Raw genomic sequence first — 26,547 nt, 5'->3', positions numbered from 1 at the left:
CCTCCTGGATCATTGGCAAAATCGTTCAAATTGTCTTCATCTTGAATGATGGAACTCTTAGAAATTTTTTTAGACACTTGAGGTCCAAAATGGGTCTGAACGCTCCCTCTTTAATAGGTTCAAGTAAAACCCCTGTCCCTGTTCCAATTTTGGAACAAGACAGATTACTCCCATAGTAAAAAGGTCTTTTACACAGCGTAAGAACACCTCTCTCTTTATCTGGTTTGTAGATAATTTTGAAAGATGAAATCTCCCTCTTGGGAGAAAATCCTTGAATTCCAATTGATAACTGTGGGTCACTATTTCTAGTGCCCAGGAATCCTGAACATCTCTTGCCCAAGCCTGAGCAAAAAAAGAAAGTCTGCCCCCTACTAGATCCGCTCCCGGATCGGGGGCCACCCCTTCATGCTGCTTTGTGGAAGAAGAAGAAGAAGCGGGGGGTCCTTTAAAGTTCCGAAAGAAACAAAAATTATTCTGTTTACCCCTTATTTTAACCCGACCTATCCTGAAGTAGTGCATGGCCCTTACCTCCTGTAATATCAGAAATGATCTCCTTCAATTCTGGCCCAAAAAGGCTCTTACCTTTAAAGGGAATAGCTAAAAGCTTATGTTTTGATGACACATCAGCAGACCAAGATTTGAGCCACAATGCTCTACGTGCTAAAATAGCAAATCCTGTATTTTTTGCCGCTAATTTAGCAATTTGAAAAGCGGCATCAGTAATAAAAGAATTAGCTAGCTTAAGAGCCTTAATTCTATCTAGAATGTCATCTAATGGAGTCTCAACCTTAAGAGACTCTTCTAGAGCCTCAAACCAAAAAGCTGCTGCAGTAGTTACTGGAACAATGCAGGCCGTAGGTTGTAAAAGAAATCCCTGATTAACAAATTTCTTTAGTAGACCCTCTAATTTCTTATCCATAGGATCCTTGAAAGCACAACTATCCTCAATGGGTATAGTAGTATGCTTAGCTAGGGAAGATATAGCTCCGGAAGGACAGAGGTATACCCCAGCGCCAACTAAACCTTAAATGCCTGAGGTGGTGATACCTAGCTAACACCTATTTAGAGACAAATGTAAAGAGTGTGCTCAGATGCCAACAATACGGAGGCTAAGGTAAAAGATACTATTTTAATACATAAAAATCCCTATGATATAATTACAATTTTACAAATGCATGGATCCACGCTAAATTGACATAAAAACATAAATAAAAACATAAATAAATGGTAATCTGGATGATAAAATCTAATACATAGATGAAAATAATACAGTCTATTCCTTTAGAAATGTCAGAGGAGAAAATACAAAAAATGTGATCCAGGTGAGTGACCTAAAAAATCCAAAAAAGGGTCCAAAAGATATCCAAAAGTCAAATCAGTGATACAGAAGTGAATTCTTACTCAAAAAATCGTTAAAAATAATTCAACAGTGTTCCAAAAAAAGTCTTTGAAAATGTCCAAAAGGTGATAAAGTGTCAATCCTGTGAGGTATTCAGTAAGGGAATAATTAGTCCAATGTTGTGAGCGTTTTCAGTGAAATAATAATATAATACTTATCCCTTGGTGCTCAGATGCCCACGGGGACTGGGCCCCAGTGATAGATAAAGATGAAGATATAGCTCCCTCTACATTAGGGACCGTCTGCCATGAGTCCCGAATGGTATCTGATATAGGAAACATTTTCTTAAAATTAGGAGAGGGAGAAAACGGTATACCTGGTCTATCCCATTCCTTACTAATAATTTCCGAAATTCTCTTAGGAACCGGAAAAACATCAGTGTAAGTAGGAACTTCCAAATATTTATCCATTTTACACAAATTTCTCTGGAGGAATCACAATAGGATCACAATCATCCAGAGTCGCTAAAACCTCCCTAAGCAACAGGCGGAGGTGTTCAAGCTTAAATTTTAATGACATAGCATCCGAATCTGTCTAAGGCAAAACATTCCCTGAATCAGAAATTTCACCCTCAGACAGTAATTCCCTGATCCCCAACTCAGAGCACTGTGAGGGAACATCGGAAATAGCTAATAAAGCATCAGAGGATTCAGTATTTACATTAATACTTGACCTACTGCGTTTACCCTGCAACACTGGTAATTTTGACAATACCGCTGTAAGGGTAGTTGACATAACTGCAGCCATCTCCTGCAGAGTATAGGAATTAGACGTACTAGAAGTACTAGGCGTCGCTTGTGTGGGCATAAAAGGTTGTGACACTTGGGGAGAATTGGATGGCATATCCTGATTCTCTTCAGACTGAGAATCATCCCTAGGCACACTTACTTTATTTAAAATATGCTTTTACATTGTAAAGCCCTTTAAGTACAAAAGTTACACAATGTTAGAGGGGGTTGCACAATAGCTTCTAAACACATAGAACAATGAGAAACCTCAATGTCAGACATGTTGAACAGACTAGTAATAGCACAAAAGCCGTTTAAACACTTATTTATAGCATAAAATAAACATTAGAAAAAACGTGTACTGTGCCTTTAAGAAAAGAAAAAGTGAACAATTTTTCCAAAATGCATAAAAAACGTTAAATTATTCCCAAATTTAACTTAATATCGTTGGTAAATCCAAAAATTACTGCACCCAGAAGCAAGGGCAGAAATAAGGCTTTAGAAGTACTTATATCAACGTAGTAAAAAAAAAAGATAAAAATACACTCTGCACCTCAAGCTGTGGCGCCTACCTGCCCCCAGGGTACTTCAAATCAAGTTTCCAACCCTTCGGACCAGCTACACAGTCCAGGAGCCACCGAGGTACTGTTTGCTGCTGCTGTGCCTGAAGAAATTGTGCCAAAATAGGCTCCGCCCCTTAAGGTCAAAAGTCAGAGTAGGCCCAAACAACACCGCATGGAAATGCAGTTTTGCACTAAAGTAAAAATATGCACACAATATAACCCTCAAGCATAAAACCAATAAGTTTTAAGTGCCAAAAATAAAAAAACATAAAACATAGTTTTTTTATATTGTCTCCCATGTCACAAAATGCCCAAATATCAACTAATGATAAATATAAAATAGGGACTCCAGTAACACCCCTCTTATTAAAATAGGTTTTACTGCTTACCCCATTCCCATACAGGGAAATAATGCCAGCCAGTTCTGATGCACCAAGTCTCCTCAGAAAAAAAAGGCTGCACATACCTTAATGCTGCTTGTAGCATGAAACCGGTCTCCACACTGAAGATGTCTCATGGTTACCTTCAGAAGTCTTGTGGGAACCAGCGTGGATCTTAGTTACAAATGCTAAGATCATGAAACCTCAGGGCAGAAATCTTCTTCCATATCCCCCTGAAGAAAATAGTATGCACCGGTACCATTTAAAATAAAAAACTTCTTGATTGAAGAAACTAAAACTAACACCTCACTTTACCATGTCTTCCTAGTATAACACAGGCAAAGAGAATGACTGGGGGTGGAGGGGAAGGGGAGGGGTTATATATACAGCTCTGCTGTGGTGATCTTTGCCTCTTCCTGTTAGCAGGAGGTTAATATCCCACAAGTAAGGATGAAATCCGTGGACTCGTCATATCTTTGTAAAAGAAATATAGCTTTCAGAAGTTTAAATTATGCCAATCATTGTGTTTCATACTTTTATCAGTGTATTTTGATGTATGAAAAGTCTGTCATTTATGTCATAAGAAGTTTAGTTTATGTTTTTCTTATGTGCAAAACCTCAATAAAAGATTATTAAAAAAATAAAGTGGAAGTCAATAACAAACAAGTAACTACACCTACCCATTTATATATATCTACTGTCATAGATGGCCAGTAGTAGCTCCTACAGATGACATTGACAGTTTTAGTAATACCATGATGTGCTCCTCCGGGGCTTACGTGGAGTGACTGAAATATTTCTGCAGCGTCTTTAGCAGATATCACCACTTTTGCCATCCTGTTTTTATTACCTTTGTAGTAAAGTTCATTACCTGAAAATAAATGTGAAATAATATTACAGCATTCTACATACCTGCAGAAAACATGGGTATTGAATATGACACTTCATTATAAACATGGTTAACCCCTTAACGACCAGCGCCGTACCCTGGGCTTCTCTCTGCCGTGATCTTGCTCAAAACAGCAAGATTGCGCTATTTCTGCATGCCCCATTTGCAGAGTTATTGATGCAGAGAGGGCCACTCTGTGGCCCTCTCTGCATTGCACAGTGGTGGTGCCGCCCATCGGGTGGGCAGCCCATTGCTGGAGGAGGTGGGTGGGACCACTACGCCACTCAACACTTTAGGGGGAAAAAAAAGTGCCGGTTACACCGGGAAGTGAGAGGGAAGGAGGGAGGACAATGAGGGCATTCTATGTGGGATCCATTGAGGGAAAGGGATCTGGGAGGGGGTAGGGTAATGAAGGGGGCAGCTACACTACAGAAAAAAAAAGTTTTTTTTATTTTTATTTTTTTAATTGCCTAATTTGCTGCAAACTGGGTACTGGCAGACAGCTGCCAGTACCTAAGATGGCAGCAAATAGGTAGAGGGGGGAGGCTTAGAGAGCTGTTTGGGTGTGGGGGGGGGGGGGGTTATACACTGAAGAAAACAAAAACAAAAAAAATTATATATATATAAAAAATAAAAAAAAAGCCTTTTATTTTAGTACTGGCAGACTTTCTACCAGTACTTAAGATGGGGTGACCTTTGGGCTGTTTGAGAGGGGTCAGGGGGTGGGATGTGTCAGGTGGGATGCTGATCTCTACACTAAAGCTAAAATTAAACCTACAAGCTACCTAATTAACCCCTTCACTGCTAGGCATAATTCAAGTGCAGTGCGCAGCAGCATTTAGCGGCCTTCTAAGTACCAAAAAGCAATGCCAAAGCCATATATGTCTGCTATTTCTGAACAAACGGGATACCAGAGAAGCATTTACAACCATTTGTGCCATAATTGCACAAGCTGTTTGAAAATAATTTCAGTGAGAAACCTAAAATTGTGAAAAGTTTTTTTTTTTTTAATTTGATCGCATTTGGCGGTGATTATTTCTGTTTAAATGTAGTGATGGCAAAAATGCTAAAAATGCTCTGGTCTTTTGGGGAAGTTTTTGTCTGAAATGCCCAGTCCTTAAAGGGTTAAAGTAATACTAAACCCAAATGTTTTCTTGTATGATTCAAATACAGCATGCAATTTTAAGCAACTTTCTAATTTAATCCTATTATCAATTTGTCTTCATTCTCTTGGTATCTTTATTTGAAAAAGCAGGAATCTAAGCTAAGGAGCCGGAACATTTTTGGTTCAGCACCCTGGATAGAGCTTGCTGATTGGTGGGTACATTTAGCCACCAATCAGCAAGCGCAACCCAGGTGTTGAACCAAAAATGGGATGGCTCCTAATCTTACATTCTTCCTTTTCAAATAAGAATTAGAAAGTTGCTTAAAATTGCATTCTCTATCTAAATTATAAAAAAAAAAAGGTCAAAACACTTCTACTTCAAATAGTATTAAAAGGACAAATGATGTCACACATCAGACGTACGTTTTCCTTGAAAAAGCTACTGTGGTAGTGAAACGTACGTCGGATGAGAGCAATGTACCAAGGAGGGGATGTGCTAAGTTATAGTAAGATACAGAAACATGGAGAATACTTACAAAGACTATGTTAAAGTTTGATACTTTGTTACTAGATCTCCCCAAGAGATGTCTGCAAGCTGCTGTGTGTTCTGTAAACACTTTGAGAAACTTTTTAATTGCTTTTATATTGTGAGTAAACATTTGGATTGAGGTTTGCCTGTGATTCATTTGTATATGTAATACGCACATACTGAGCACTGATCCAGTTGTGTGAGTATGGTCCTTTCTGAGAAGCAGTCTTTATCCACATATAAACTGTATTACACTATTGGAACTATTTTCTTTCATTTGAGGAAATTATACATTCTCTATGGAAATAATAAAATAACTTTATTTCCCATAAAAGGACTTTGAGAGTTTATTTGCATGTTTATTAAGAGGACACAGTGTTTATTGTATCCGTTTTTTTTTTTTTGGAACTTTTACACTGTACTGTGATATTTTTATTTTGTCTATTCAATGTCCCTTTAAATCAAGTTTTAGGGAAACTCAAGAAACCCATACGTCAAAGCAAGGTGGTAGATGGCTGATATAAGTGCATTAGGAAAATTTAAAAAAATATATATATATTGTATTCAAATGTAAATGCACAGCGAATATCATTGTCCTGCAAAAGATCTATATACAAAATAGATGTGTTTTAAGGTCAATTAACACTAATTTTGTTGGCATATTTCAAAAGGTTTTGTAAATCAAGAGCAGATCAGGAACACACTGTAAAGTGCTTGGTACAAGCAATGTTCCTGGTCTCCTTCCTGCAGCTGAATACGGGCAGCACCTGCCCCTATTCATTTAGGTTTCTGACTCTGTAACATTCAACACAGTGATTGCTTAGATCAGTGCACAAGCTTATTTACATCAAATAAGGTTGTGTTCTGATCTAAGCAATCACTGTGTAGAATGTTGCAGAGACAGTAACCTAAATCATAAATATGATGGAGGTGCTCCAGCTTTTTGAGGGGGAAGAGACTTTATAACAAAGTTATTTCATGTTCACAGGAATTCTAATTCCGCATACCTTGGAGTACAAAGCTGGCTGCCCTCCGTCTAATAATCATCCTTTGTGTCCTGTTCAACAAAGGAGGGAAGCCTTTTCCAGATTTGTAGGCAATTACTTCATCTGCAATCCTTTTGTCCATTTTCTCAGCCAATGGAATGCCTTAGGTCCCTCTGCCTTTCTTTTATGGTTTAAAAAATAAAAGCAAATGACAATTAATAATCCTAAAACACAGATACAGGTATACCTCGTTTTATTGCGCTTCATTTTATTGTGCTTCACAGATATTGCTCTTTTTACAAATTGAAGGTTTGTGGCAACCCTGTGTCAAGCAAGTCTATTGCTCCATTTTCCAACATTTATACATACCCCAAGGCCGAACACTATGTGATGTCATCGCAGAAACTGTGCAGTGCAAATTGTTTTGCCTGCACTTTGAATTTCTGCCTGCAGGTGTCACTGTTCCGTTCTAACGCTCCTCTCCAATTTCCTCCCCTTTCCTGAACTCCTCCAGTGCGGTACAGGGTAACAGCACATTGCAGAAAAGGTAAGTCAGGGCTTAAAGTGAATGTAAAATTTGATTCTAAAGTGTCCAGTTTTAAAAAAATTGATTAAAAACAGGGGCACTTAAATTCATCAAAATTTACATTTTTCTTGTGTTGTGAAAAAATACTTACCTTTTAATTTTGACAGCCGCTCCAGCTTCCTCCGCCCGTCGCAAAGCCTCTTCCTGGGTCTAAAATGAGGAATCCGGCTTCCTCCAATCACGGTGTGGAATCAGACACTGATTCCCCCGGGGGGGGGGGGGGAGAAGTCGTGATTGGAGGATGACCGATCCATCATTTCTGACGTCATAAATGGCTTGCGACGACTGGGGGAAGCTGGAGCAGCTGTCAAGATTAAAAGGTAAGTATTTTTTCACAACGAGTGAAATGTAAATTTTGATGAATTAAAGTGCCCCCGTTTTAATTGAAATTTTAAAAACTGGGCACTTTAGCATAAAAATTTACATTCACTTTAACAACATTTATTCAAGGAGCCTAGGAGGCAACCAATATACTATTAGATGTTTAAGAAATGTGTGTTAATGTTAATATGTTTGTATGTGTATGTACTGTATGTGTGTATATGTATGTGTGTATATGTACTGTATGTGTGTATATGTGTGTGTATATGTATATGTATGTGTGTATATGTGTGTGTGTGTATATATGTACTGTATGTGTGTATATGTATGTGTGTGTATGTATGTATATGTATGTGTATATGTATGTGTGTATATGTGTGTGTGTGTATATATGTACTGTATGTGTGTATATGTATGTGTGTGTATGTATGTATATGTATGTGTGTATATATGTACTGTATGTGTGTGTATATGTATGTGTGTGTGTGTGTGTGTGATTAGATAGATAGACACACACACACACAAGGGTGGGGGGGGGGGAGAGGGACCATTGCATTTTTAAGTAATAAAACAGCAGAGCTACAGAGAGTTCAGAAAATAAGACTATACATTAGTACAGAGGCAAGCTGCTAAGTTAGTGGGTGTAAAGTTTGAGGAAACAAAATACAAAAACGATCCTTTGTTGTAAAACAGTAAAAAAACAACACAAAACACTAAACCACATTCATTAAATTATAATTTTCAGTAACAGAATCCCTTTCAGTGACATCTAAGGTTGCAGAACTTACTAAGATGTGGCTAAAACACTGCTCATTGACTGCATCTCTCTTCCTGCTCTGCCTCTGTCTGTATTAAGGAAGTGACAGTGGAACATTCCACTGCCTTAGAGGGGAAATACAGAACTCTCTTTTTCACTTTAGCAAAAGCAGGCAGCTTCACAGGACAGCAACAAAATAAATGAAAGTCGTTTTTTTCCGTTTTTGTTTTGTTTTATATTATTAAACATCCAGCCCTAACCCTAAGTTCCACTTACTAATGCCTCTCACTGGATTGGGTCAGCCCAAATAGGACTTCCTCAAATAAAGCACTTATGGGCCATGCAATGATCTAAACCACTTTCATCCAGTAGGTGGCGCAGCATGTTGTGTAATGGTGGGCAAACCTGCTTGTGCCTATCTATTGCACAACATCTAGCTGTGAAAAAAAAATTGCAATTTTTATTTTTTTAATTTTTTAAAGCCAATAAAAAAATATATATTTTTGCCCATATGAGAGGTGAAGCACTGCCTCACCTGCCTCTAGTGACTGCACATCACTGCTATCTATCCATCTCTCTTCTTATGTGTTGTTCTCCCCTATGGTCTCTTTCTCTGTCTCTCTTCCTTCCCCTCTGACTCTCTCATCCCTTATGTGTCTCTCTAACCCTCTGTGTTTGATTGTCTGTGTCTCTCTCTCTCTCTTTCTCTCTCTCTCTAACTCTCTGTGTGCGATTGTGTCTATCTCTCTCTCACCCTCTGTGTGTGATTGTGTCTCTCTCTCTTTCTCTCTAACCCTCTGTGTGTCTCTCCCCCCATCTCTCTCTCCCTCTCCCCCCGAGTGCTTTTCTGTGGTTCTTTCTACCTTTTATTTAATTAATGAATTGGTAGTGCCATCTTATAGTGTGGATTTATTTAAAGGGGTGGGGTCAAGAGCCCCACCATCTTTAAATTTCACCAGCCGCCACTGGATCAAGACATTTTTATATTTACTGAATGATGAAAGAATCTATAAGCATAATTTGCAGCATTAAAGTAAAAAGTATGTTTTAAACATATTTTAGCCGTCACAGAGTTTCTCACTCTGGTGCTAATGACGGCTCAGAGCCGTCATGAGCACTCTCCCACCTTGAGGGAGATCTGGGGGCTCCTTACTGATCCTACCCCAGCGATCGTGCCTGTAGAGTGACAGGCATCGCCGGGGCTTCACGTGATGCACGGTGACGTCACGCGCAATTACGTGATGACGTCACAGCGCAACTTTATTTATACTTAACAATACTTTTACAGACCCACAAGACCCATTGTTGGAAAGGTAATCACCTAACCTTTCCAACAGTGTAAGTCTTGGGGGTCTGTAAAAGGAAATAAAAAAAGTTTAAAATTTTTTTTTCAAAAATTTCAAAAATAAAAATAAATAAATAAAATATTAGCACCCAGGTGGGAAATGGCTTAGCAGCCAAAGGGTTAATGGGCATGGATTTCTAGATCTCATAATCAGAGCTAGCATTTTGTTATCTGGCAGGTGTTTCTGTTACAATCCTTTAGACTAAAATCAGATGTTTACTAAGTTGACCAGTTTTCCAAGAAACCATTTAAAGGGACATGAAACCCATGTGTTTTCTTTCATGATTTAGAAAGAGCATGCAATTTTAAATAACTTTCCAATTTACATCTAATATTTAATTTTCTTCATTCTTTTCATATCCTTGTTTAAAATCATATCTAAATATGCTCAGTAGCTGCTGATTGGTGGCTGCACATAGATACCTCATGTGATTGGCTCACCCATGTGCATTGCTATTTCTTCAACAAAGGATATCTAATGAATGAAGGTGTATCCTAGCCACTGCCTCACCAGCCTCTGACATCACTGCACGTCACTGGTGTGTGTGTGTGTGTGTGTGTGTGTGTGTATGTATGTATGTATGTATATGTATGTGTAGGGATGCGCAATTCCTATCGCCCGACACCCAGGACAAACAGTTCTGGGCGCAGGGCTTGTGTTTTTTCCCCCCCATTTAGCCCTGCTGTGGGCAAGCAGAAGCAGACTTCATCCGGTGTAATTTATCAAATGAGCACAATGCAAATTATCTCTGGCGCCTTCATTTTACTTCCCTTCTGTGTTCCTAGTGTCCCCTTTCACACCTCCACTCTACCTTGGTCCTACGCCAGCCATCTGAATAATCTACTTCCCATTGGCTGGCGGCGCCAATTTTAATCTAATTAGTGAACTAGTGCCGGGGGTGAGTGCTATTACGCATGCGCGCCTTACTGTAATATTAGGCAAAGTGTCTCATCGTTGTCCCCATCTCCACACCATACCTGCCAGGACATAGGACTAGCTCATATGCGTAGTGACTGTCGGACAGCAGAGACTCCGTTAAGGTAAGACCGCGGCTGCTTCCGGTTCTCGTCAGTGTGCAAGTTTAGTGTGTTCAGTACTGTGTTGCGATCCGGGACCCATATAGGCTGAAATTCCTGAGCCTGAGCAGCACCACATAGGATAACTTAAGAATTGGCCAAACTAGGGACATAAAGAGTGCCAGCTATCTTCGTACAGGTACCAGCATCTTAAATAAAGCATACTTTTTTTTTTTTTTTTTTTATAATTATTCATTTATAAGCCAGAAGAATTTATTGTTGCACATTCTGGTCTTTGAAACTCTTACGGTGACATAAAAGCCATTTGTTTACAGTATGTAAACGAATGGCTTTTATGTCACCGTAAGAGTTTCAAAGACCGGAATGTGCAACAATAAATTCTTCTGGCTTATAATTAAATAAATTAATAATTATAAAACAAAAAACGTATGCTTTATTTAAGCTGGTTTGCAATATACCGTTAGTACTAGGTTTTCATCTTTTTGCACATAATGCCTCCTCTCTGTTCGATAATGTACAATATCCATCAATGCAGTCACTGAGAGCAAGTGATGTTACATTTAAATGGACAGTAAAGACAGAAATGTCTTGTAAGTACAAGGTATTTAATACTGCCCTTTCAATATCACTTGGCACATGTGTGGTTGGAAAATACTGACTACTTAGATTGTGCTAAATATTAGCTGAATGGCCATTGTAGCAACGTATCAGACACAGTTATAATATAGTGTGTATACAATGTTACAACCAGTCAAAAAGCAATGAAAAACATCTATTTTACTAATAAAACACTCAAATTGGACTCATTTTTACTGGTAAAACCACTGCATGTATTGGCTAAGTTTTGGCACAGATATAAGGTGCCCACTGGTGCCATTTATGGAGAGGAAGCTTTTACTAGACAAGTTTTCAGCTTGTTTTGTCCAATTTTTTACTGCTCTAGAAATTATTAAATTCAACATTCCACACAGTGACTGCTGGATCACTGCAGGAGCTCATGTATATCTGCAAATGGATTCTTGCATTTTCTAGGGGAAGTGGGGAAAAAATACAGGAAAATTGGAGGACAATAGGGAAAAGTGCATTGCAAATTTTCTTTGAAAACAACAAAAAAAAAAAAAAACCATTCACCATTGTGAGTTTAAAAAACAAACTTTGCAATGTACTTTCATTATTTGATTTTCCCCATTTTCCTTCAATTTTCCCTTTTTTTTTTACTGCCCCAGAAATGCTAGAATCACTGGCAGATATAAATGAGCTCCTGCAGTGATCCAGCAGTCACTGTGTGGAATGTTGAATTCCATAATTTCTAGGGCAGTAAAAAATTGGAGGAAAACAGAACAAATCAAGTAATGAAAGTACATTGCAAAGTTTTTTGTTTTTTTTATTAAAAATCACCATTGTGGTTTTTTTAAAAAATAAAAAACAAACTTTGCAATGTACTTTCATTATTTGATTTGCACTATTTTTCCTCCAATGTTTCTTGTATTTTTTCAAACTTAACAGTCAGCTTCTGAAAAAGAAGTAGCTGATTTTTTATTTTTTTATTAAGTGATCTGTAGTAAATCTGTAAATGTTCCTTGGTTAAAAGGCAGAACATACAGTGATCTGAGATGTCATCGCAGAAAATGCAGCATGTCTGCAGAAAGATCAGGACACATGCAGAAACTGTTAGCGCTTGAACTTTGTAGTGCTGTTCCACATTAGACAGTTCTCTTCAAACAGGGCTGTACTCTGGTTGCAGTGTGTAAGTTTTCCTTAACACAGTGCATCCAAAGCAAAGTACTGTTTGAAGTGATCAGTCAAATATGCAGTAGCGCTGCAAAGCAGCAGCACATTGCTTGTTGACTAGCTCTCAGAGATTTTTTCAAATCCGCCCCCTAGCCTTTCCCAGTCTGCAAGGCTGTTTATTCTGAATTTAAGACGTTAGTATGAGCATTGCATCTTTTTTATTACTACATTTCTATGTTAGAGCAAGAGAAAAGGAAACAGATTCATTCAAGAGACAATGTAAAAAAAAAAAAATTTGTATGCAGCTAATTTGCAATGCTTTATTCTTCAGTTAACTAACACATTGCATTTGAACTGGTGCCTTAGTGTAACTGTCTAATTGAAATTTTTATGTTATTTAAAAATGACCTGCAGAAAATTTTTCACTAAAAAAAATCTCATTGCAGAAAGTAAAGAAAAGTTCTGCCTCAAACCTGTATATCAGCTAGCGTGATCATGGTCCTGCTAGACGTCTAGAAGATTAGCATGTGTATTTTAGCTAGCGGCCTGCTGCATTGTAGCTCACAGTGTTTTGTGTCTCAGAGGAGCTTATTATACAGATCCAGCTGTACCCAGAGAGCAAACTGTTGTCTTGCTAATTCACAGCTTCTCAACACATAAAAAATAAATATGTCCCTTGAAAGACTGCAATGCCGTCAGGTTGCTCAGATAGATTAGCGTTGGCAAGGCATTTATTGTGATCATTTATGGCTGAGCTGTAGTGTAAGTTTGTTGTAAACCCTAATTTACAAATTTGTTTTAATTTCAAATTCAAAGAGAATTTGGCAAAATGTGGTAAATAGAAATTGATAAGCAAATTTGTTCTGTAGTTTATCTGAAGAGGCTGATTTGTAGATGTAGCAGCATCCAGACATTTCCTTTAGACTTATTTTTACTGGTAAAACCACTGCATGTATTGGCTAAGTTTTGGCACAGATATAAGAGGATAAGAGGAAGCTTTTACTAGACAAGTTTTCAGCTTGTTCTGTCCAATTTTTTACTGCTCTAGAAATTATTAAATTCAACATTCCACACAGTGACTGCTGGATCACTGCAGGAGCTCATGTATATCTGCAAATGGATTCTAGCATTTTCTAGGGGAAGTGGGTGGAAAAATACTAGAAAATTGGAGGACAATAGGGAAAAGGGCATTGCAAATGTTCTTTGAAAACAACCACAAAAAAACAAACATTCACCATTGTGTGTTTAAAAAAACAAACTTTGCAATGTACTTTCATTATTTGATTTTCCCCATTTTCCTTCAATTTAATTTTCCTTTTTTTTTTACTCCCCCAGAAATGCTAGAATCATTGGCAGATATAAATCATTGGCTCCTGCAGTGATCCAGCAGTCACTGTGTGGAATGTTGAATTCCATAATTTCTAGGGCAGTAAAAAAATTGCAGGAACACAGAACAAATCAAGTAATGAAAATACATTGCAAAGTTTGTTTGTTTAAAAAAATCACCATTGTGGTTTTTTAAAAATAAAATAAAATTTTTTGCAATGCACTTTAATTATTTGATTTGCACTATTTTTCCTCCAATGTTTGTTTTTTTTCCACTGCCCCAGAAATGCTGGAATGCATTGGCAGATATATATGAGCTCCTGCAGTGATGCAGCAATCACTGTGTAGAATGTTGCATTCCATCATTTATAGGGCAGTGAAAAAACACAGGGACTTTTGAAGGGACATAATGCAAATCAATTCCTGAAAATACAATGCAAAGTTTGTTTGAACCCCCCCCCCCCCCCAAAAAAAAACTCTGTTTAAAAAACAAAAAAAAAAACTTTACAATGTATTTTCATTATTTGATTTGCACTATTTTCCTCCATCTTCTTACTGCCCTAGAAATGATGGAATGCAACATTCTACACAGTGACTGCTGGATCACTTCAGTTGCTCATGTTTATCTGCCAATGCATTCCAGCATTTCTGGGGCAGCGAAAAAGGGCTAATTTTGTAAAACATATCACAATCATTTTTTTACAAATAATTGCTGGCAAGTATTTTAAAATAATTTTCAAAAATAAGCAAAATTAGTTAGTTACATAGCTATGCTGTCTGGAGAAGTCTGATCCACCTGCCCTTAGCAGTGTTTAGCATCAGAAATTGTATTTCAACTGAGTTCACAGCAGCTTATTTGTTTCTAGGTATATAAGGAATTGTGTGAGGGGAGTTAGAGCTGTACAATTCAAGGGTTAATGGTGAAGCACTGCAGTATACATTTGCAAGTAAAGTAATTAAAGTACATATACATTTTTTTTGTCAAGTGAGAGTCTTACTTTGTCTTATGATATCTTGGGCTGTACTTTCAAAATTGAATAAAATTGCTAATTTCTTAGAAATTAGTGTTTTTGTTCATTCTTGGGGCCTTGCAGATCCCATACGAAAATTTTAAAATAAAAAAAATGTAAAATCCAACAATGTCCTTATTTTTACAGATTCGTGTATGCAAAGTTTAGAAGTGTTGAGGTGTAATAAGAATAGAATCTAGTTTGCCTAGGAAGTTTACCTAGAAAGACAGTTTTCATAGCAGTTTTTGGACAGTCAATATGCCACCTCAAAGTCTTCTTAAATTTGGCTTCACAAAAACCAGCAAACAAGATGCAGGCGGCACACAAGAGGCAGCCACAGAAGAGATGGGCACACAAGATGCTAGGAATGTGTCTCAGAGTCAAAGCCACTGCGGGAGTCGAAGACCAAATCCTACTGCTGCTACTGTATCAAAAGACAAAACGTATGATACAGAGAAGAGACAGAGAGTGTTTCAACCTCACTGGAAAGATTCCTGGCCATGGCTTGTTTTGAAGGAGAGTCAAGGGAAAGAAAAGATGTTCTGTGAAATTTGCTTAAAATACCCTACCATAGCAATGAGTCACTCTGGATCTGGTAGGAATGCCTTTGTTAGTGGCTGTGATAAATTTCGCATTGAACCAATCAAAGCTCATGGAACAAGTAAAGCTCACATGGCATGCAGTTCGTGGTTCAAACAAGTAAAAAACAAAACACCAGAGGCATCAGCGTTCACTAGCAGTAACAGTTCTGCAGTTACAGCGAAACCCATTTACAGGTAGAACTCAGGTTAGGTTCCAGAAGGAATGGTCTTAAATCGAAACCGTTGTAAATTGAAACCCAATTTATAATGTAAGTCAATGGGAAGTGAGGGAGATAGGTTCCAGGCACCTCTCAAAATTGTCATAAGTAACACCTAATACATTATTTTTAAAGCTTTGAAATGAAGACTTTAAATGCTAAACAGCATTATAAACCTAATAAAATAAGCACACAACACAGAATATATAATTAAACTAAGTTAAATGAACAAAAACATTTGCTAAACAGCATTATAAACCTAATAAAATAATCACACAACACAGATTTCACTTGCAATTTTCTGCAAACAGTTCTTTCTATGCATTCCAATCTGGACTGATTTATAGACAGGAAGATCTTGTTCCTTTGAAATCTGCTCGATAGCTCAGGTCTGGTTACACTGATAAATTTCAGCTTGCTTGGCTTTGCTGCAACACAAGCGGACAGCTCCACCTACTGGCTATTTTAATAAATGCACTGCTTCTCAATGCTTTTCAATAGCAGTCACATGACTGGAAAAAAAGGTTGTTATTCTGAAACGGTGTAAATTGAACCGTTGTAAAACGAGGGCCACCTGTATTGTTAAAGTTCTTCAAAAACTGAAGGAAGGAGAAAGGAAGAGGCTAACTATTTTATTTAACAATGCATATTTAATTGCAAAACAGGGGAAGCCTCTGTCAGACATGGATATGTTGTGCCGAGCAATGGTAAAGGCTGGTGTGGACTTAGGGAAAAACTACACTAATCGTGAAAAAGCTGCTGAATTCATTAAATGTGAAGCGGAAATAATTTGACAGGACATCAAAGAGATTGTCAGAAATTCACGGTTTATCTGTATTGTTGCAGATGGCAGCACAGATAGTGCCATAATTGAACAGGAAACCGTGCTGATCAGGGTTGTCAATGAAGGGAAGCCTTATACAGCATTTGTAGACCTTGTCCCAGTGGAGCACGCACATGCTACAGGTGTGTTGGATGCAATTGTTAAAGGTCTAAAAAACCTGTCTTTGGATACGCAACATATGAGGTCCCCAGAGCAGCCTGGTCCAACGCTTAACTCTGTAAATTTTGATGGTGCTGCTGTAATGCTGGGTTCAAAAGGTGGTGCAGCAGCACTGATAAAGAAAGACATCCCATTTCTGCTGCCTGTACATTGTGTAGCACACAAGCTTCAACTGGCAATTCTAGATGCAGTGAAGAACACACCTTATGTTCTTTGTTTTGAAGAAACTTTGAAATGGGTCTTCAAGTTCTACTGGAATAGCCCTAAAAAGGAGAAGATGCTAAAGAAATTGCAAGGGTAATAGAAGAAAGTTTTGCTCATTTCTGTGACATTAAACAAGTGAGATGGGTTTCTAGTAAAAGTAGGGCCCTAAAAGCAATGCAGCAAAACTTGCAAACTGTGGTTCTGCATCTTGGTCAGGTTGGTGCTGGGACTGATGAGTCTTCAGCTAAAGCAAGAAAATATTTGAAATGCATCAGCAGTGTGAATTTTCTCTCTACCCTGTGCATTTTGAGAGATATTCTTGAGCCTGTATGTCAGATGTCAGAATTTTTTCAATCGAATGACCTTCTGTTACTTGATGTTAAGTCTGCTCTTGAGAAATGTGCACTAAGACTGACTGGCTTGATGCTTGATCTGGGTGAAAACATGAAGCTGTTCAATAGACTGTACCATCCAGAGGAGAGGAAATGTGGAGATCAATCTACTGAGGGGTGGGAGATTCAATTGACAGGCCAGTGCCCACCAGCTACTAGCATACGTAATGTACAGCTAATTGAAAATATTATAGACTACATTGATGAAAGGTTTTCCATTTTTAATTCTATTCCAACCAGTGGATTCCAGGTTTTTGACTACTTAACATGGCCTGAAGGCAGAGAGGAACTATATACGTATGGCATAGATGACCTTGAAGAATTGTTAGGCTATTTTGGCATTCTTTTCTCGGCTGAGGAAAAGTCAGCTATTCTTGATGAGTTTTGCGGACTTAAGGCACACATGAAAAATTTCAAAGATAAAAACATAAAAGTTTTGCCTGCATATTCATCAGTGTTGTCATCAAAACCTTCTTCGTTGTGGAGATGATGTTCACAGTAAGTGTTTCAACAGCTGAGGCAGAACGGGTGTTTTCTGCAATGAACATAGTAAAAAATCCACTTTGAACAAGACTTCGGCAAGGCATACTGCAGGACTTAATGATCATTAAAATGGAGGGGCCTGAATTTGAAGAATATGACCCCAGCAGAGCTATTCAGTATTGGCTTACATCTGGTGGAACCAAGCATGTTGGTGGACATAAGAGGCCTCACGAGGTTGACTCTGCCTAAAGTATACTTTAACTTTATTTTTTATAAAGTAAGCTCCAATTTGCATTTGGAAATCCTGTTTAATCACACTAACTACTTGCATTTGTTAATTGCATTAAAGTATTGTTAGGTCTGTCTCCTAATTTGTTATCAATAAAAACCTTATTTATATAATACAGTTTTGGTTAAAATTATTTTGTGAATCAGGACAAGTAGATTGTCTCAAGGGACAAGTAGATTGGGCTCCCGCTTTAGTCCCTTGGACAAGTAGTTTTTTTTTTTAAATTTCCACACCTCTGTATGTGTGTGTATGTATGTATGTATGTATGTATGTATGTACGTACGTACGTATGTACGTACATGTTAATTAATACGTATGTGTGTATATGCAATGGGAAACAAAAACAATGAGTGTGACTCACTTTATTGCTAAATTCGCTTTATTGCAGTGGTCTGGAACCAAACCTGCAATATTTCCAAGGTACGCCTGCATATTCAAACAAAAGATGTCTGTGTTTTTGCAATGTTAGAAAATAAATTTCCTTAAAGCGAGAGTAAACATTTTTAATAAATCAAAACATGCCCAGTAGTGGCCTATAGCATATAAGGGAAGTCAGTATTGTACACACACAAACATGTACATACATGCACAAAAATAAGTGCATAACCACTAAAAACATGCATGAGCACAGAAACACACATGCGCATACATTTTTAACAATACTGTCTTTCTGCTGACTCTTATGTTTTGAATACAATTTGTCCTGGTTTTTAAAAAAAAAAGTGCAAATATTTTATTCTCAAAATGCTCTCTAAAGTAAAGAAATGTTTTTTGCTCATGCGATCTTAGCACTAAGCAAGTATGAGACAATAACGAGAGACACATGTATGTAGCCGCTAATAACCAGCTAGCTCCCAGTAATGTAGAATATATACATAATCTGTTCAACAAAGCATACCAAGAGAACAAAGTAAATTTGTTTATAGAAGTGAATTTAAGTGTCTTAAAATAGCATGCTTTGAATCACACAAGTTAATTTTGATTTTCCTATCCCATTTAACAAATGCATATTTCAAAATTATGCAAAGAGGTTAAACACATAACTACGGAGAAATTAAAGTCATTTTTTATATATGAATGAGAAATTTAGCACCAAATTATTTATATATATATATAAAATTATTTTTTTACAAGCATTTAAAATTGTCATTTTGAAGTCCTTGGATATACCTTTAAATAGACCTCAAATACTATTGACAAGTCAAATTCACAAATTATCCACAATGTCCCAACTCTTTCTCTGTATTTCCCCAAATAGTTTTATCTAAGTACACTGCAAAGTTGTTTTACTCAGTACAGCTGATGAGTCAATTAGAAGCCCCGTATTCAGGAGAAGCATATCAGTTTGACTGGTTTGCACATTATAACTATAAAAAGTTTAAAACACAGTTTGCAACAGGCATCTGCTTAAAGCAATGATAAATCCTAGCAGTTTTGAAACGCTAGGATTTACCAGTGCTACAAATTAAGGGGACTTTAAGTCATGAAGTATAAAATACTTAATGCTGAAAGCTCCTTTATTTGCCTGCAGCGTATGCCGCACTGAGTGCCTAAGGCCTCCCACGGCAGAACACTTTTTTAATGAGGTGATGTTTCCACCTCTTAGCCAATAGCAGTGCAGCCCAGTTGGCATTATGCTGTATGGCTAGCATGCTATAGGCTAACATAACCTCATTGATAAAAATAGCGTTCTGCCGTGGGCGGCCTGAGGCGCTCAGCACTGAGGGCAAATAAAGGAGCTTTCAGCATGAAGTATTTTATACTTCATGACTGAAAGTCCCCTTTATTTGAAGCACTGGTAAGTACTAGCGTTTCAAACCCGCTAGGATTCACCATCACTTTAAAGTGATGGTAAAGTTTTTTGAAACGTTACGCTGGGTGTAAAACCATCTTTCCAAATGAATAGCACTTTCATTCATAATTTTGTTATAATATGCGTATTTAAAAAGTTATATATAACATACTGTTAGAATTGTGCCGCTTTTCCTCCACTGTCTATTTTCTTAGACCTTTTTTTTTTAGTCACTTTCTTCAATCTTCCAGAACCCATGCCAGCTGGCATCCTTGGAAGAAACACACACGCCCCTAACTCTTATAGCGCATGCGCTAGATATTTGATGTGTCTCCATAATCTGCCCTGGGTTCTGATTGGAAGATTGAAGAAAGTGACAACAAACAAAAAAAAAGTCTAAGAAAATAGACGGGCGGAGGAACAGCGGCATGATTCTAACAGTTTATGATATAATACTTTTTTAATACACATATATTACAATAAAGTTATGAATGAAAGTGCCATTCATTTGGAAAGATGGATCACACACAGCGTAGCGTTTGAATAAACTTTACCATCACTTTAATAATAAAATTATCTACTACATTTGAGCATTTTATTAATACAAAATAATGTCCCTTTCACTTTCCTATGTATTCTCTAGCTCTTGTTAAAAGTATAGTCTATATATTTATTCATATTTTTACCACCAACAATAATTTTGAAATGTGACATGCTGCTTAAATTGACTACTACACCCTGATATTAGAGAAGCAGTTGGTGCATAGTAAAAGTCTATTTGGAAGCTACAAAACCCTTGACACACTAACAATATGGTGCATAGAGATGAAAACAAATTAGGCACTAAACCTACATGTTGTATAAATTGGTTACATGTGACATACATGTACTTGAAGGGACATAAAATCACACATTTTTCATTCATGATTTAGATACAGAGTAAACAGTTTTAAAGGGATACTCAATCAAAATTAAACTTTCATTATTCAGATAGAGCATGCCATTTTAAACAACTTTCCAATTTACTTCCATTAACTAAATGTGCACAGTATTTTTATATTTAAACTTTTTGAGTCACCAGCTCCTACTGAGCATGTGCAAGAATAAATATGTATGCATTTGTGAATGGCTGATGGCTGTCACATGGTATGTGTATGCATTTGTGATTGGCTGATGGCTGTCACATGGTACAGGGGGAGTGGAAAAAGACATAACTTTTAAAATTGTCAGGAAAAAAAAATCTACTACTCATTTGAAGTTCAGACTAAGTGCTATTGCATTGTCTTGTTATCTTGCAATTGTTGATTATGCAAATCTACTGTGTTGACTGGTCCTTTAAGCAGCTTTCCAATTTACTCCTATTATCAAGTTTGCTTAATTTGTTTGGTGTCCTTTGTTGAAAGAGCAGCAGTGCACTACCGAGAGCTAGCTACACACGAGGTGCGCCAATGACAAGAGGCATATATGTGCAGCCACCAATCAGCAGCTAGTTCTTAGTAGTATATTGCCGTGCCTGAGTCTACCTAGGTATGCGTTTAATTAAAGGATACGAAGAGAACAAAACAAAATAAATAATAGAAGTAAATTAAATTAAGTTGTTTAAAAAGGTCACACTGTTGGGAATCATGAAATAAAAAATGAGGGATCTAAACATACTGTGCATTTTGGTTGCATAAATACACATAGAATAATGATTATTAAAGAGACAGTAAAGACAAAACTAAACTTTCATAATTCACATTAATCTAATGCACTGATACAAACATGTCACACAAACTTAAAACATTTTTACAGCACATACATCACAGATAAGTAGTGAATACAAACACCTAAATCATATGTAGGTTTAACAAACAAATATAAATTAACCATATCACATGTCATATAGTTATAAAAAAATTTTTTTGCGCAACACCTACACTGCATATATATATATATATGTATATGATCTATGCATACGTACCAATGTCTGATATACAAAACATATAGCTTCGTCACATTTAGTTTACACGAATACAAATGTGAAACGTATGTAAACACATCTTGTACACATAAACACAACTAGACACACACTAATCTGCATATTGTAAGTATAATGTTCACACACCGGTATGTATTTTAAGGATGTCATATTTCCTGTAATACAACGGAGAACTATTTAGACGCTCATAAAAGCTGTGACCTAAGTAAACAATATGACACATGATGAGCACATATTTGCATACTTACATTGCTTACAAATACGGAATACACACATAATTCTACACATCACCATGCTGCAGAATGAGAGCTGTGATCTCCAGAAAGCAGACAAATCTGTTCAGCTGCGACACCTAGTGACCGGAGGAATTACACACAACCCAGCAACAGCTAGTCTTTATTTCCTGTGTTTTAGTATTACTGTTTCCGGGCTCAGTCAGGAGCTCAGCTACAACTAAGTTCCTATGTGGTGTCATTTGCAAATTGTACGGTTCTGACTCTTCTGAGAAATTAGTTCAATTTCTCTAAATACAGTTTAGACATTTCAAGTAAAACGTTTGTGACCTCTTGCTGCGCACTTTTAATTCCCCAGTATCAATTACGTTTGTATATATAGTTTTACCAATAAGATACAATTTTAAATGCTAAATGAACAGTAAACATAATGTTTCTGTTTCAATAATTCTGCAGTATGTACACAATTAATTACCACAATGGGACTTTCACCTTTTAAAAATGTCTTGACTCTATTTATGCCCCCAAAAATGCCTCTACATTTAAAAACCAGATGTTATCAGATCACAACCTGTTCAATCGCACTGTTCAGATAAATGTGCCACGTACCTGCACTGGATAAAATACTTTTAGCAGGATTAAAGGGATATGTATTTTTTTTCTTTTATGATTCATCTGACTCATAAAAGAACATGCACCAAAGAGAACATGCAATTTTAAGCAACTTTCTAAATTACTCCTATTATCAAATTTGCTTTGTTCTCTTGGTATCGTTTTTTTTATATAAAGCATAAATGTAAGCTTAGGAGCCAACCCTGGGTAGAGCTTATTGATTGGTGGCTACATATCCCTTTAATTTGGGTTTCATATCCCTTTAAGTGGGTTGTGATTTGAGAACAACCCTGTCTTGTGTTTTGTTTTGCTTTTTTATATGCAGCATCAGATAGGAGGGAACTGTGGATGAAGGATATTTAGGGGCCATAAATATAAGAGATTATAATCAAGAGCAAATTTGTGTGAACAAGATTATGAGTTCAAATCAGCATTTTTTTTTATGAGAAACAGGACATTATTAGGACATACTTTGGCATTCAGTGTTTTATGAAAGCAACATAAAGAACCTGGTAACTCCTTCACTGTAACTCTGAAGCTAAATGTGCCAAGAGTTCACCAAAAATGTGTCCCTCAAGCTTTTATCTCTGCTACTCCATCTCTATGGTACACTCTCCCCAGAACTGTGAAAGAAGAAAATTCCCTGGATATTTTTAAAGATTCGAGACCTACTTGTTAAAGGGACAGTCAACACCAGAATTTTTGTTGTTTAAAAAGATAGATAATCCCTTAATTACCAATTCCCAAGTTTTGCATAACCAACACAGTTATAATAATACACTTTTTTACCTCTGTGATTACCTTGTATCTTAGCCTCTGCAAACTTCCCCCTTATTTCAGTTCTTTTGACAGACTTGCATTTTATCCAATCAGAGCTGTCTCCTTGGTAAATTCACGTGCATGAGCTCAATGTTATCTATATGAAACACGTGAACTAATGCCCTCTGGTGGTGAAAAACTATCAAAATGCATTTAGATTAGAGGCGGCCTTCAATGTCTAAGAAATTAACATATGAACCTCCTAGGTTTAGCTTTCAACTAAGAATACCAAGAGAACAAAGCAAAATTGGTAATAAAAGTAAACTGGAAAGTTGTTTAAAATGACATGCCCTATTTGAAACATGAAAGTTTTTTTTAAACTTGACTGTCCCTTTAACACAAGCTTTTTTCAGGAATAAAATCTGTAACTTCCAGCCCACATGTAATATTATTACAATTATTATTTATATTATTACTATGAAGCACTTATTGTTTCAATTAAAGGGATAATGAACCCAATTTTTTTCTTTCATGATTCAGATAGAGCATGCAAATTTAAGCAACTTTCTAATTTACTTCTATTATCATTTTGTTCTTAGTTCTCTTGCTATCTTTATTTGAAAAAGCAGAAATCTAAGCTTACGAGCCAGCCCATCTTTGGTTTAGCACCTGGGTAGCGCTTGCTGATTGGGTGCTGAACCAAAAATGGTCCGGCTCCTTAGCTTAGGTTTCTGCTTTTTCAAATAAAGATAACAAGAGAACGAAGACAAAATGATAATTGGAGTAAATTAGAAAGTTGCTTAAAATTGCATGCTCTATCTGAATCATGAAAGAAAAAATTTGGGTATAACGTTCTTGTGTGAGAGCTAAAATTCCAAGCAAAATCTGACACCTGGGAGTATTTAGAAAAATGTATAACCTTCAACTGCAACCAGCAAGGGCTCCCTATGTCATTATCCCATGAAAAAAAAACGAGTGGTCTAAATTTTCAGATACTTGGAGTACGAAAAGATTTAAAGGGACATGAGACCCAACATTTTTCTTTTGTGATTCACACAGAGAATACAATTTTAAAAAAAGTTTCCAATTTACTTTTGTTATCAAATTTACTTAATTCTCATAGTATTCTTTGTTGAAGAGATACTTAGGTACGTAGCGTGCACATTTCCAGAGTAATTACATGACAGGAAACACTGCTGCCACTTATTGCTCTTGAAAATGTATAAAGCTGATGCCAGATATTGCTACAGTCACATGCACACGCCTACACCTTCCTAAATGCTTTTCAACAAAGGATTCCAAGAGAATCAAGTACATTTTATGTTAGAAGTAAATTGTAAAGCTTTTAATTTTTTTCTAATTTTACACTCTATCTGAATCATGAAACAAAATTGTGGGGCTTTATATCCCTTTAAGAACCAGTAAAAGCAGATAAGCTATAAATGCATTTAACTTCTAATGTTTAAAATACATGAATATAAATGAATAAGGATACATATGGTTATACAATGAAAAGAAAATAATAACTATGATTACATTACATCCAGGATGGTCAACTGGCAGGCCAAGGGCCTCATGCACTAGTCTTTGCATCCTCAGAGAAAAGAGAACTATGCTTATGTTTTATAATATAGTGCAGTAGTTGAAAATTGCATTGCAAATTAGCTGCATACAAAAAAAAAGACATTTTAAAATGTCTCTAATAAATCTGTTTCCTTTTCTTTTGATCTAACATAGAAATGTAGTAATAAAAATATGCAGTGCTCTTATATTTAGAATAAACAGCTTTGCAAACTGGGAAAGGCTAAGAGGCGGGTTTGAAAAAATCTCTGAGAGCCAGCAACAAGCATTGCGCTACTGCATATTTGACTGCTCACTTAAAACAGCAGTTTGCCCTGGATGCACTGTGTTAAAGGGACATAATACTCATATGCTAAATCACTTGAAACTGATGCAGTATAACTGTAAAAAGCTGACAGAAAAATATAACCTGAGCATCTCTATGTAAAAAAGGAAGATATTTTACCTCACAATCTCCTCAGCTCAGCAGAGTAAGTTCTGTGTAAAAAGTTATACTCCGCTGCAGCCCAGCTGCAGGAAAAAAAAATGAAGAAATGAACAGCAGCCAATCAGCATCATCAGTGCTGAGGTCATGAACTCTTTTACTGTGATCTCATGAGATTTCACTTAACTCTCATGAGATTTCATAGCAAACTTCCTTTAAACTGAATAGGGAAATAAGATGAGAGTGCACGTAAGCTCGCCCCTTCCGCTGTCCCGGGACAGACATACTGATTTGCTGCTTAGAAATCCTTTACAATGGGATGTGGCTACTGAGGAACTTTTGAGGTAAAACATCTTTCTTTTTTACATAGAGATGCTCAGGTGATATTTTCTAGTCAACTTTTTACAGCTATGCTGCTTCACTTTCAAGTGTTTAAACATTTGGGTATTATGGCCCTTTAAGGAAAATTTACACAGTACAGCCAGAGCACAGCTCTGTTTGAAGAGAATAGTCTAATGTGGAGCAGCACTACAAAGTTCAAGCGCTAACAGTTCCTGCATGTGTCCTGTTCTTTCTGCAGACATGCTGCATTTTCTGCGATGACATCTCACATCACTGTATGTTCTGCCTTGGGGCACATATTAACACATAAATATATATGTATTTCAGCATATACATATATTTTGTCAATCACTGCGCTACTTACCCCATTTGCTGCACTTAGGTTCAGAATGAAGCTCCCATTGGAGCCTATGGAAGCGCACTCTTGTGATCACAATGCTTCCTAGCAATGTGAACTTGAGATCGCGTTTGTATTGCACTTTACTTGTAATACCAGTGCACATTAGCGTGCACTGGTATTATTTGGTGGAGCGCTAATGTCGCTTGCAGGCAAGAGATATTTAGCGCTAACTTGCATTACAGTTAATCAGAGCTCTGCGGTTCAGGTAATCATTTTAAAGTTAATCCCCATTGCGTATTTACTTTCAACTTGTAACACGAGCGGAATTTAACTTGTGCACAAATGGTTGTGGCAAACTTGATATAGTTCATATGCAAACAATAACGTGTCACTCGTAATCTAGCCCTAGGTCTGTGTGTTTTGTGTGAGTGTGACTGCCACTTTATGGTCTGAGTTGTACCTTTAAAGCTTTGTGTGTGTTGGGTGTGCTTTCCTTTATTTGTGTGGAGTTAACCCTTTAATGTATGTAAAGTTCAGAGAAGGGCCACAAAGCTAATAAGGAGAATAGAGAGTTTAAGCTATGAGGAGAGGCTAGCCAAACTGGGTCCGTTTCTCTAGAA

At 37.0% G+C, this 26,547-nt stretch overlaps 1 protein-coding gene across 1 annotated transcript in view; it reads right to left on the bottom strand.

The window, feature by feature from the left end:
• The window catches only part of LOC128666429 (uncharacterized), a 54,363-nt gene extending 32,377 nt beyond the window's left edge, over positions 1-21,986 (bottom strand). Inside the window, exons 1-3 of the mRNA XM_053721027.1 lie at positions 21,885-21,986; positions 6,601-6,760; positions 3,751-3,941 (exon numbers count right to left, since the gene is read on the bottom strand). Of these exons, the coding sequence (XP_053577002.1) occupies positions 3,751-3,941; positions 6,601-6,721 (312 nt within the window). The 5' untranslated portion in view covers positions 6,722-6,760; positions 21,885-21,986. The remainder of the gene's footprint in view (positions 1-3,750; positions 3,942-6,600; positions 6,761-21,884) is intronic.
• Between the last annotated feature and the right edge of the window lie 4,561 nt (positions 21,987-26,547).

Source organism: Bombina bombina, chromosome 7 (genome assembly GCF_027579735.1).
Source record: "Bombina bombina isolate aBomBom1 chromosome 7, aBomBom1.pri, whole genome shotgun sequence".
Classification (NCBI taxonomy): Eukaryota; Metazoa; Chordata; class Amphibia; order Anura; family Bombinatoridae; genus Bombina; species Bombina bombina.
The sequence above is the reverse complement of the archived record's forward strand: the minus strand, read 5'-3'. Positions and strand labels throughout refer to the sequence as shown.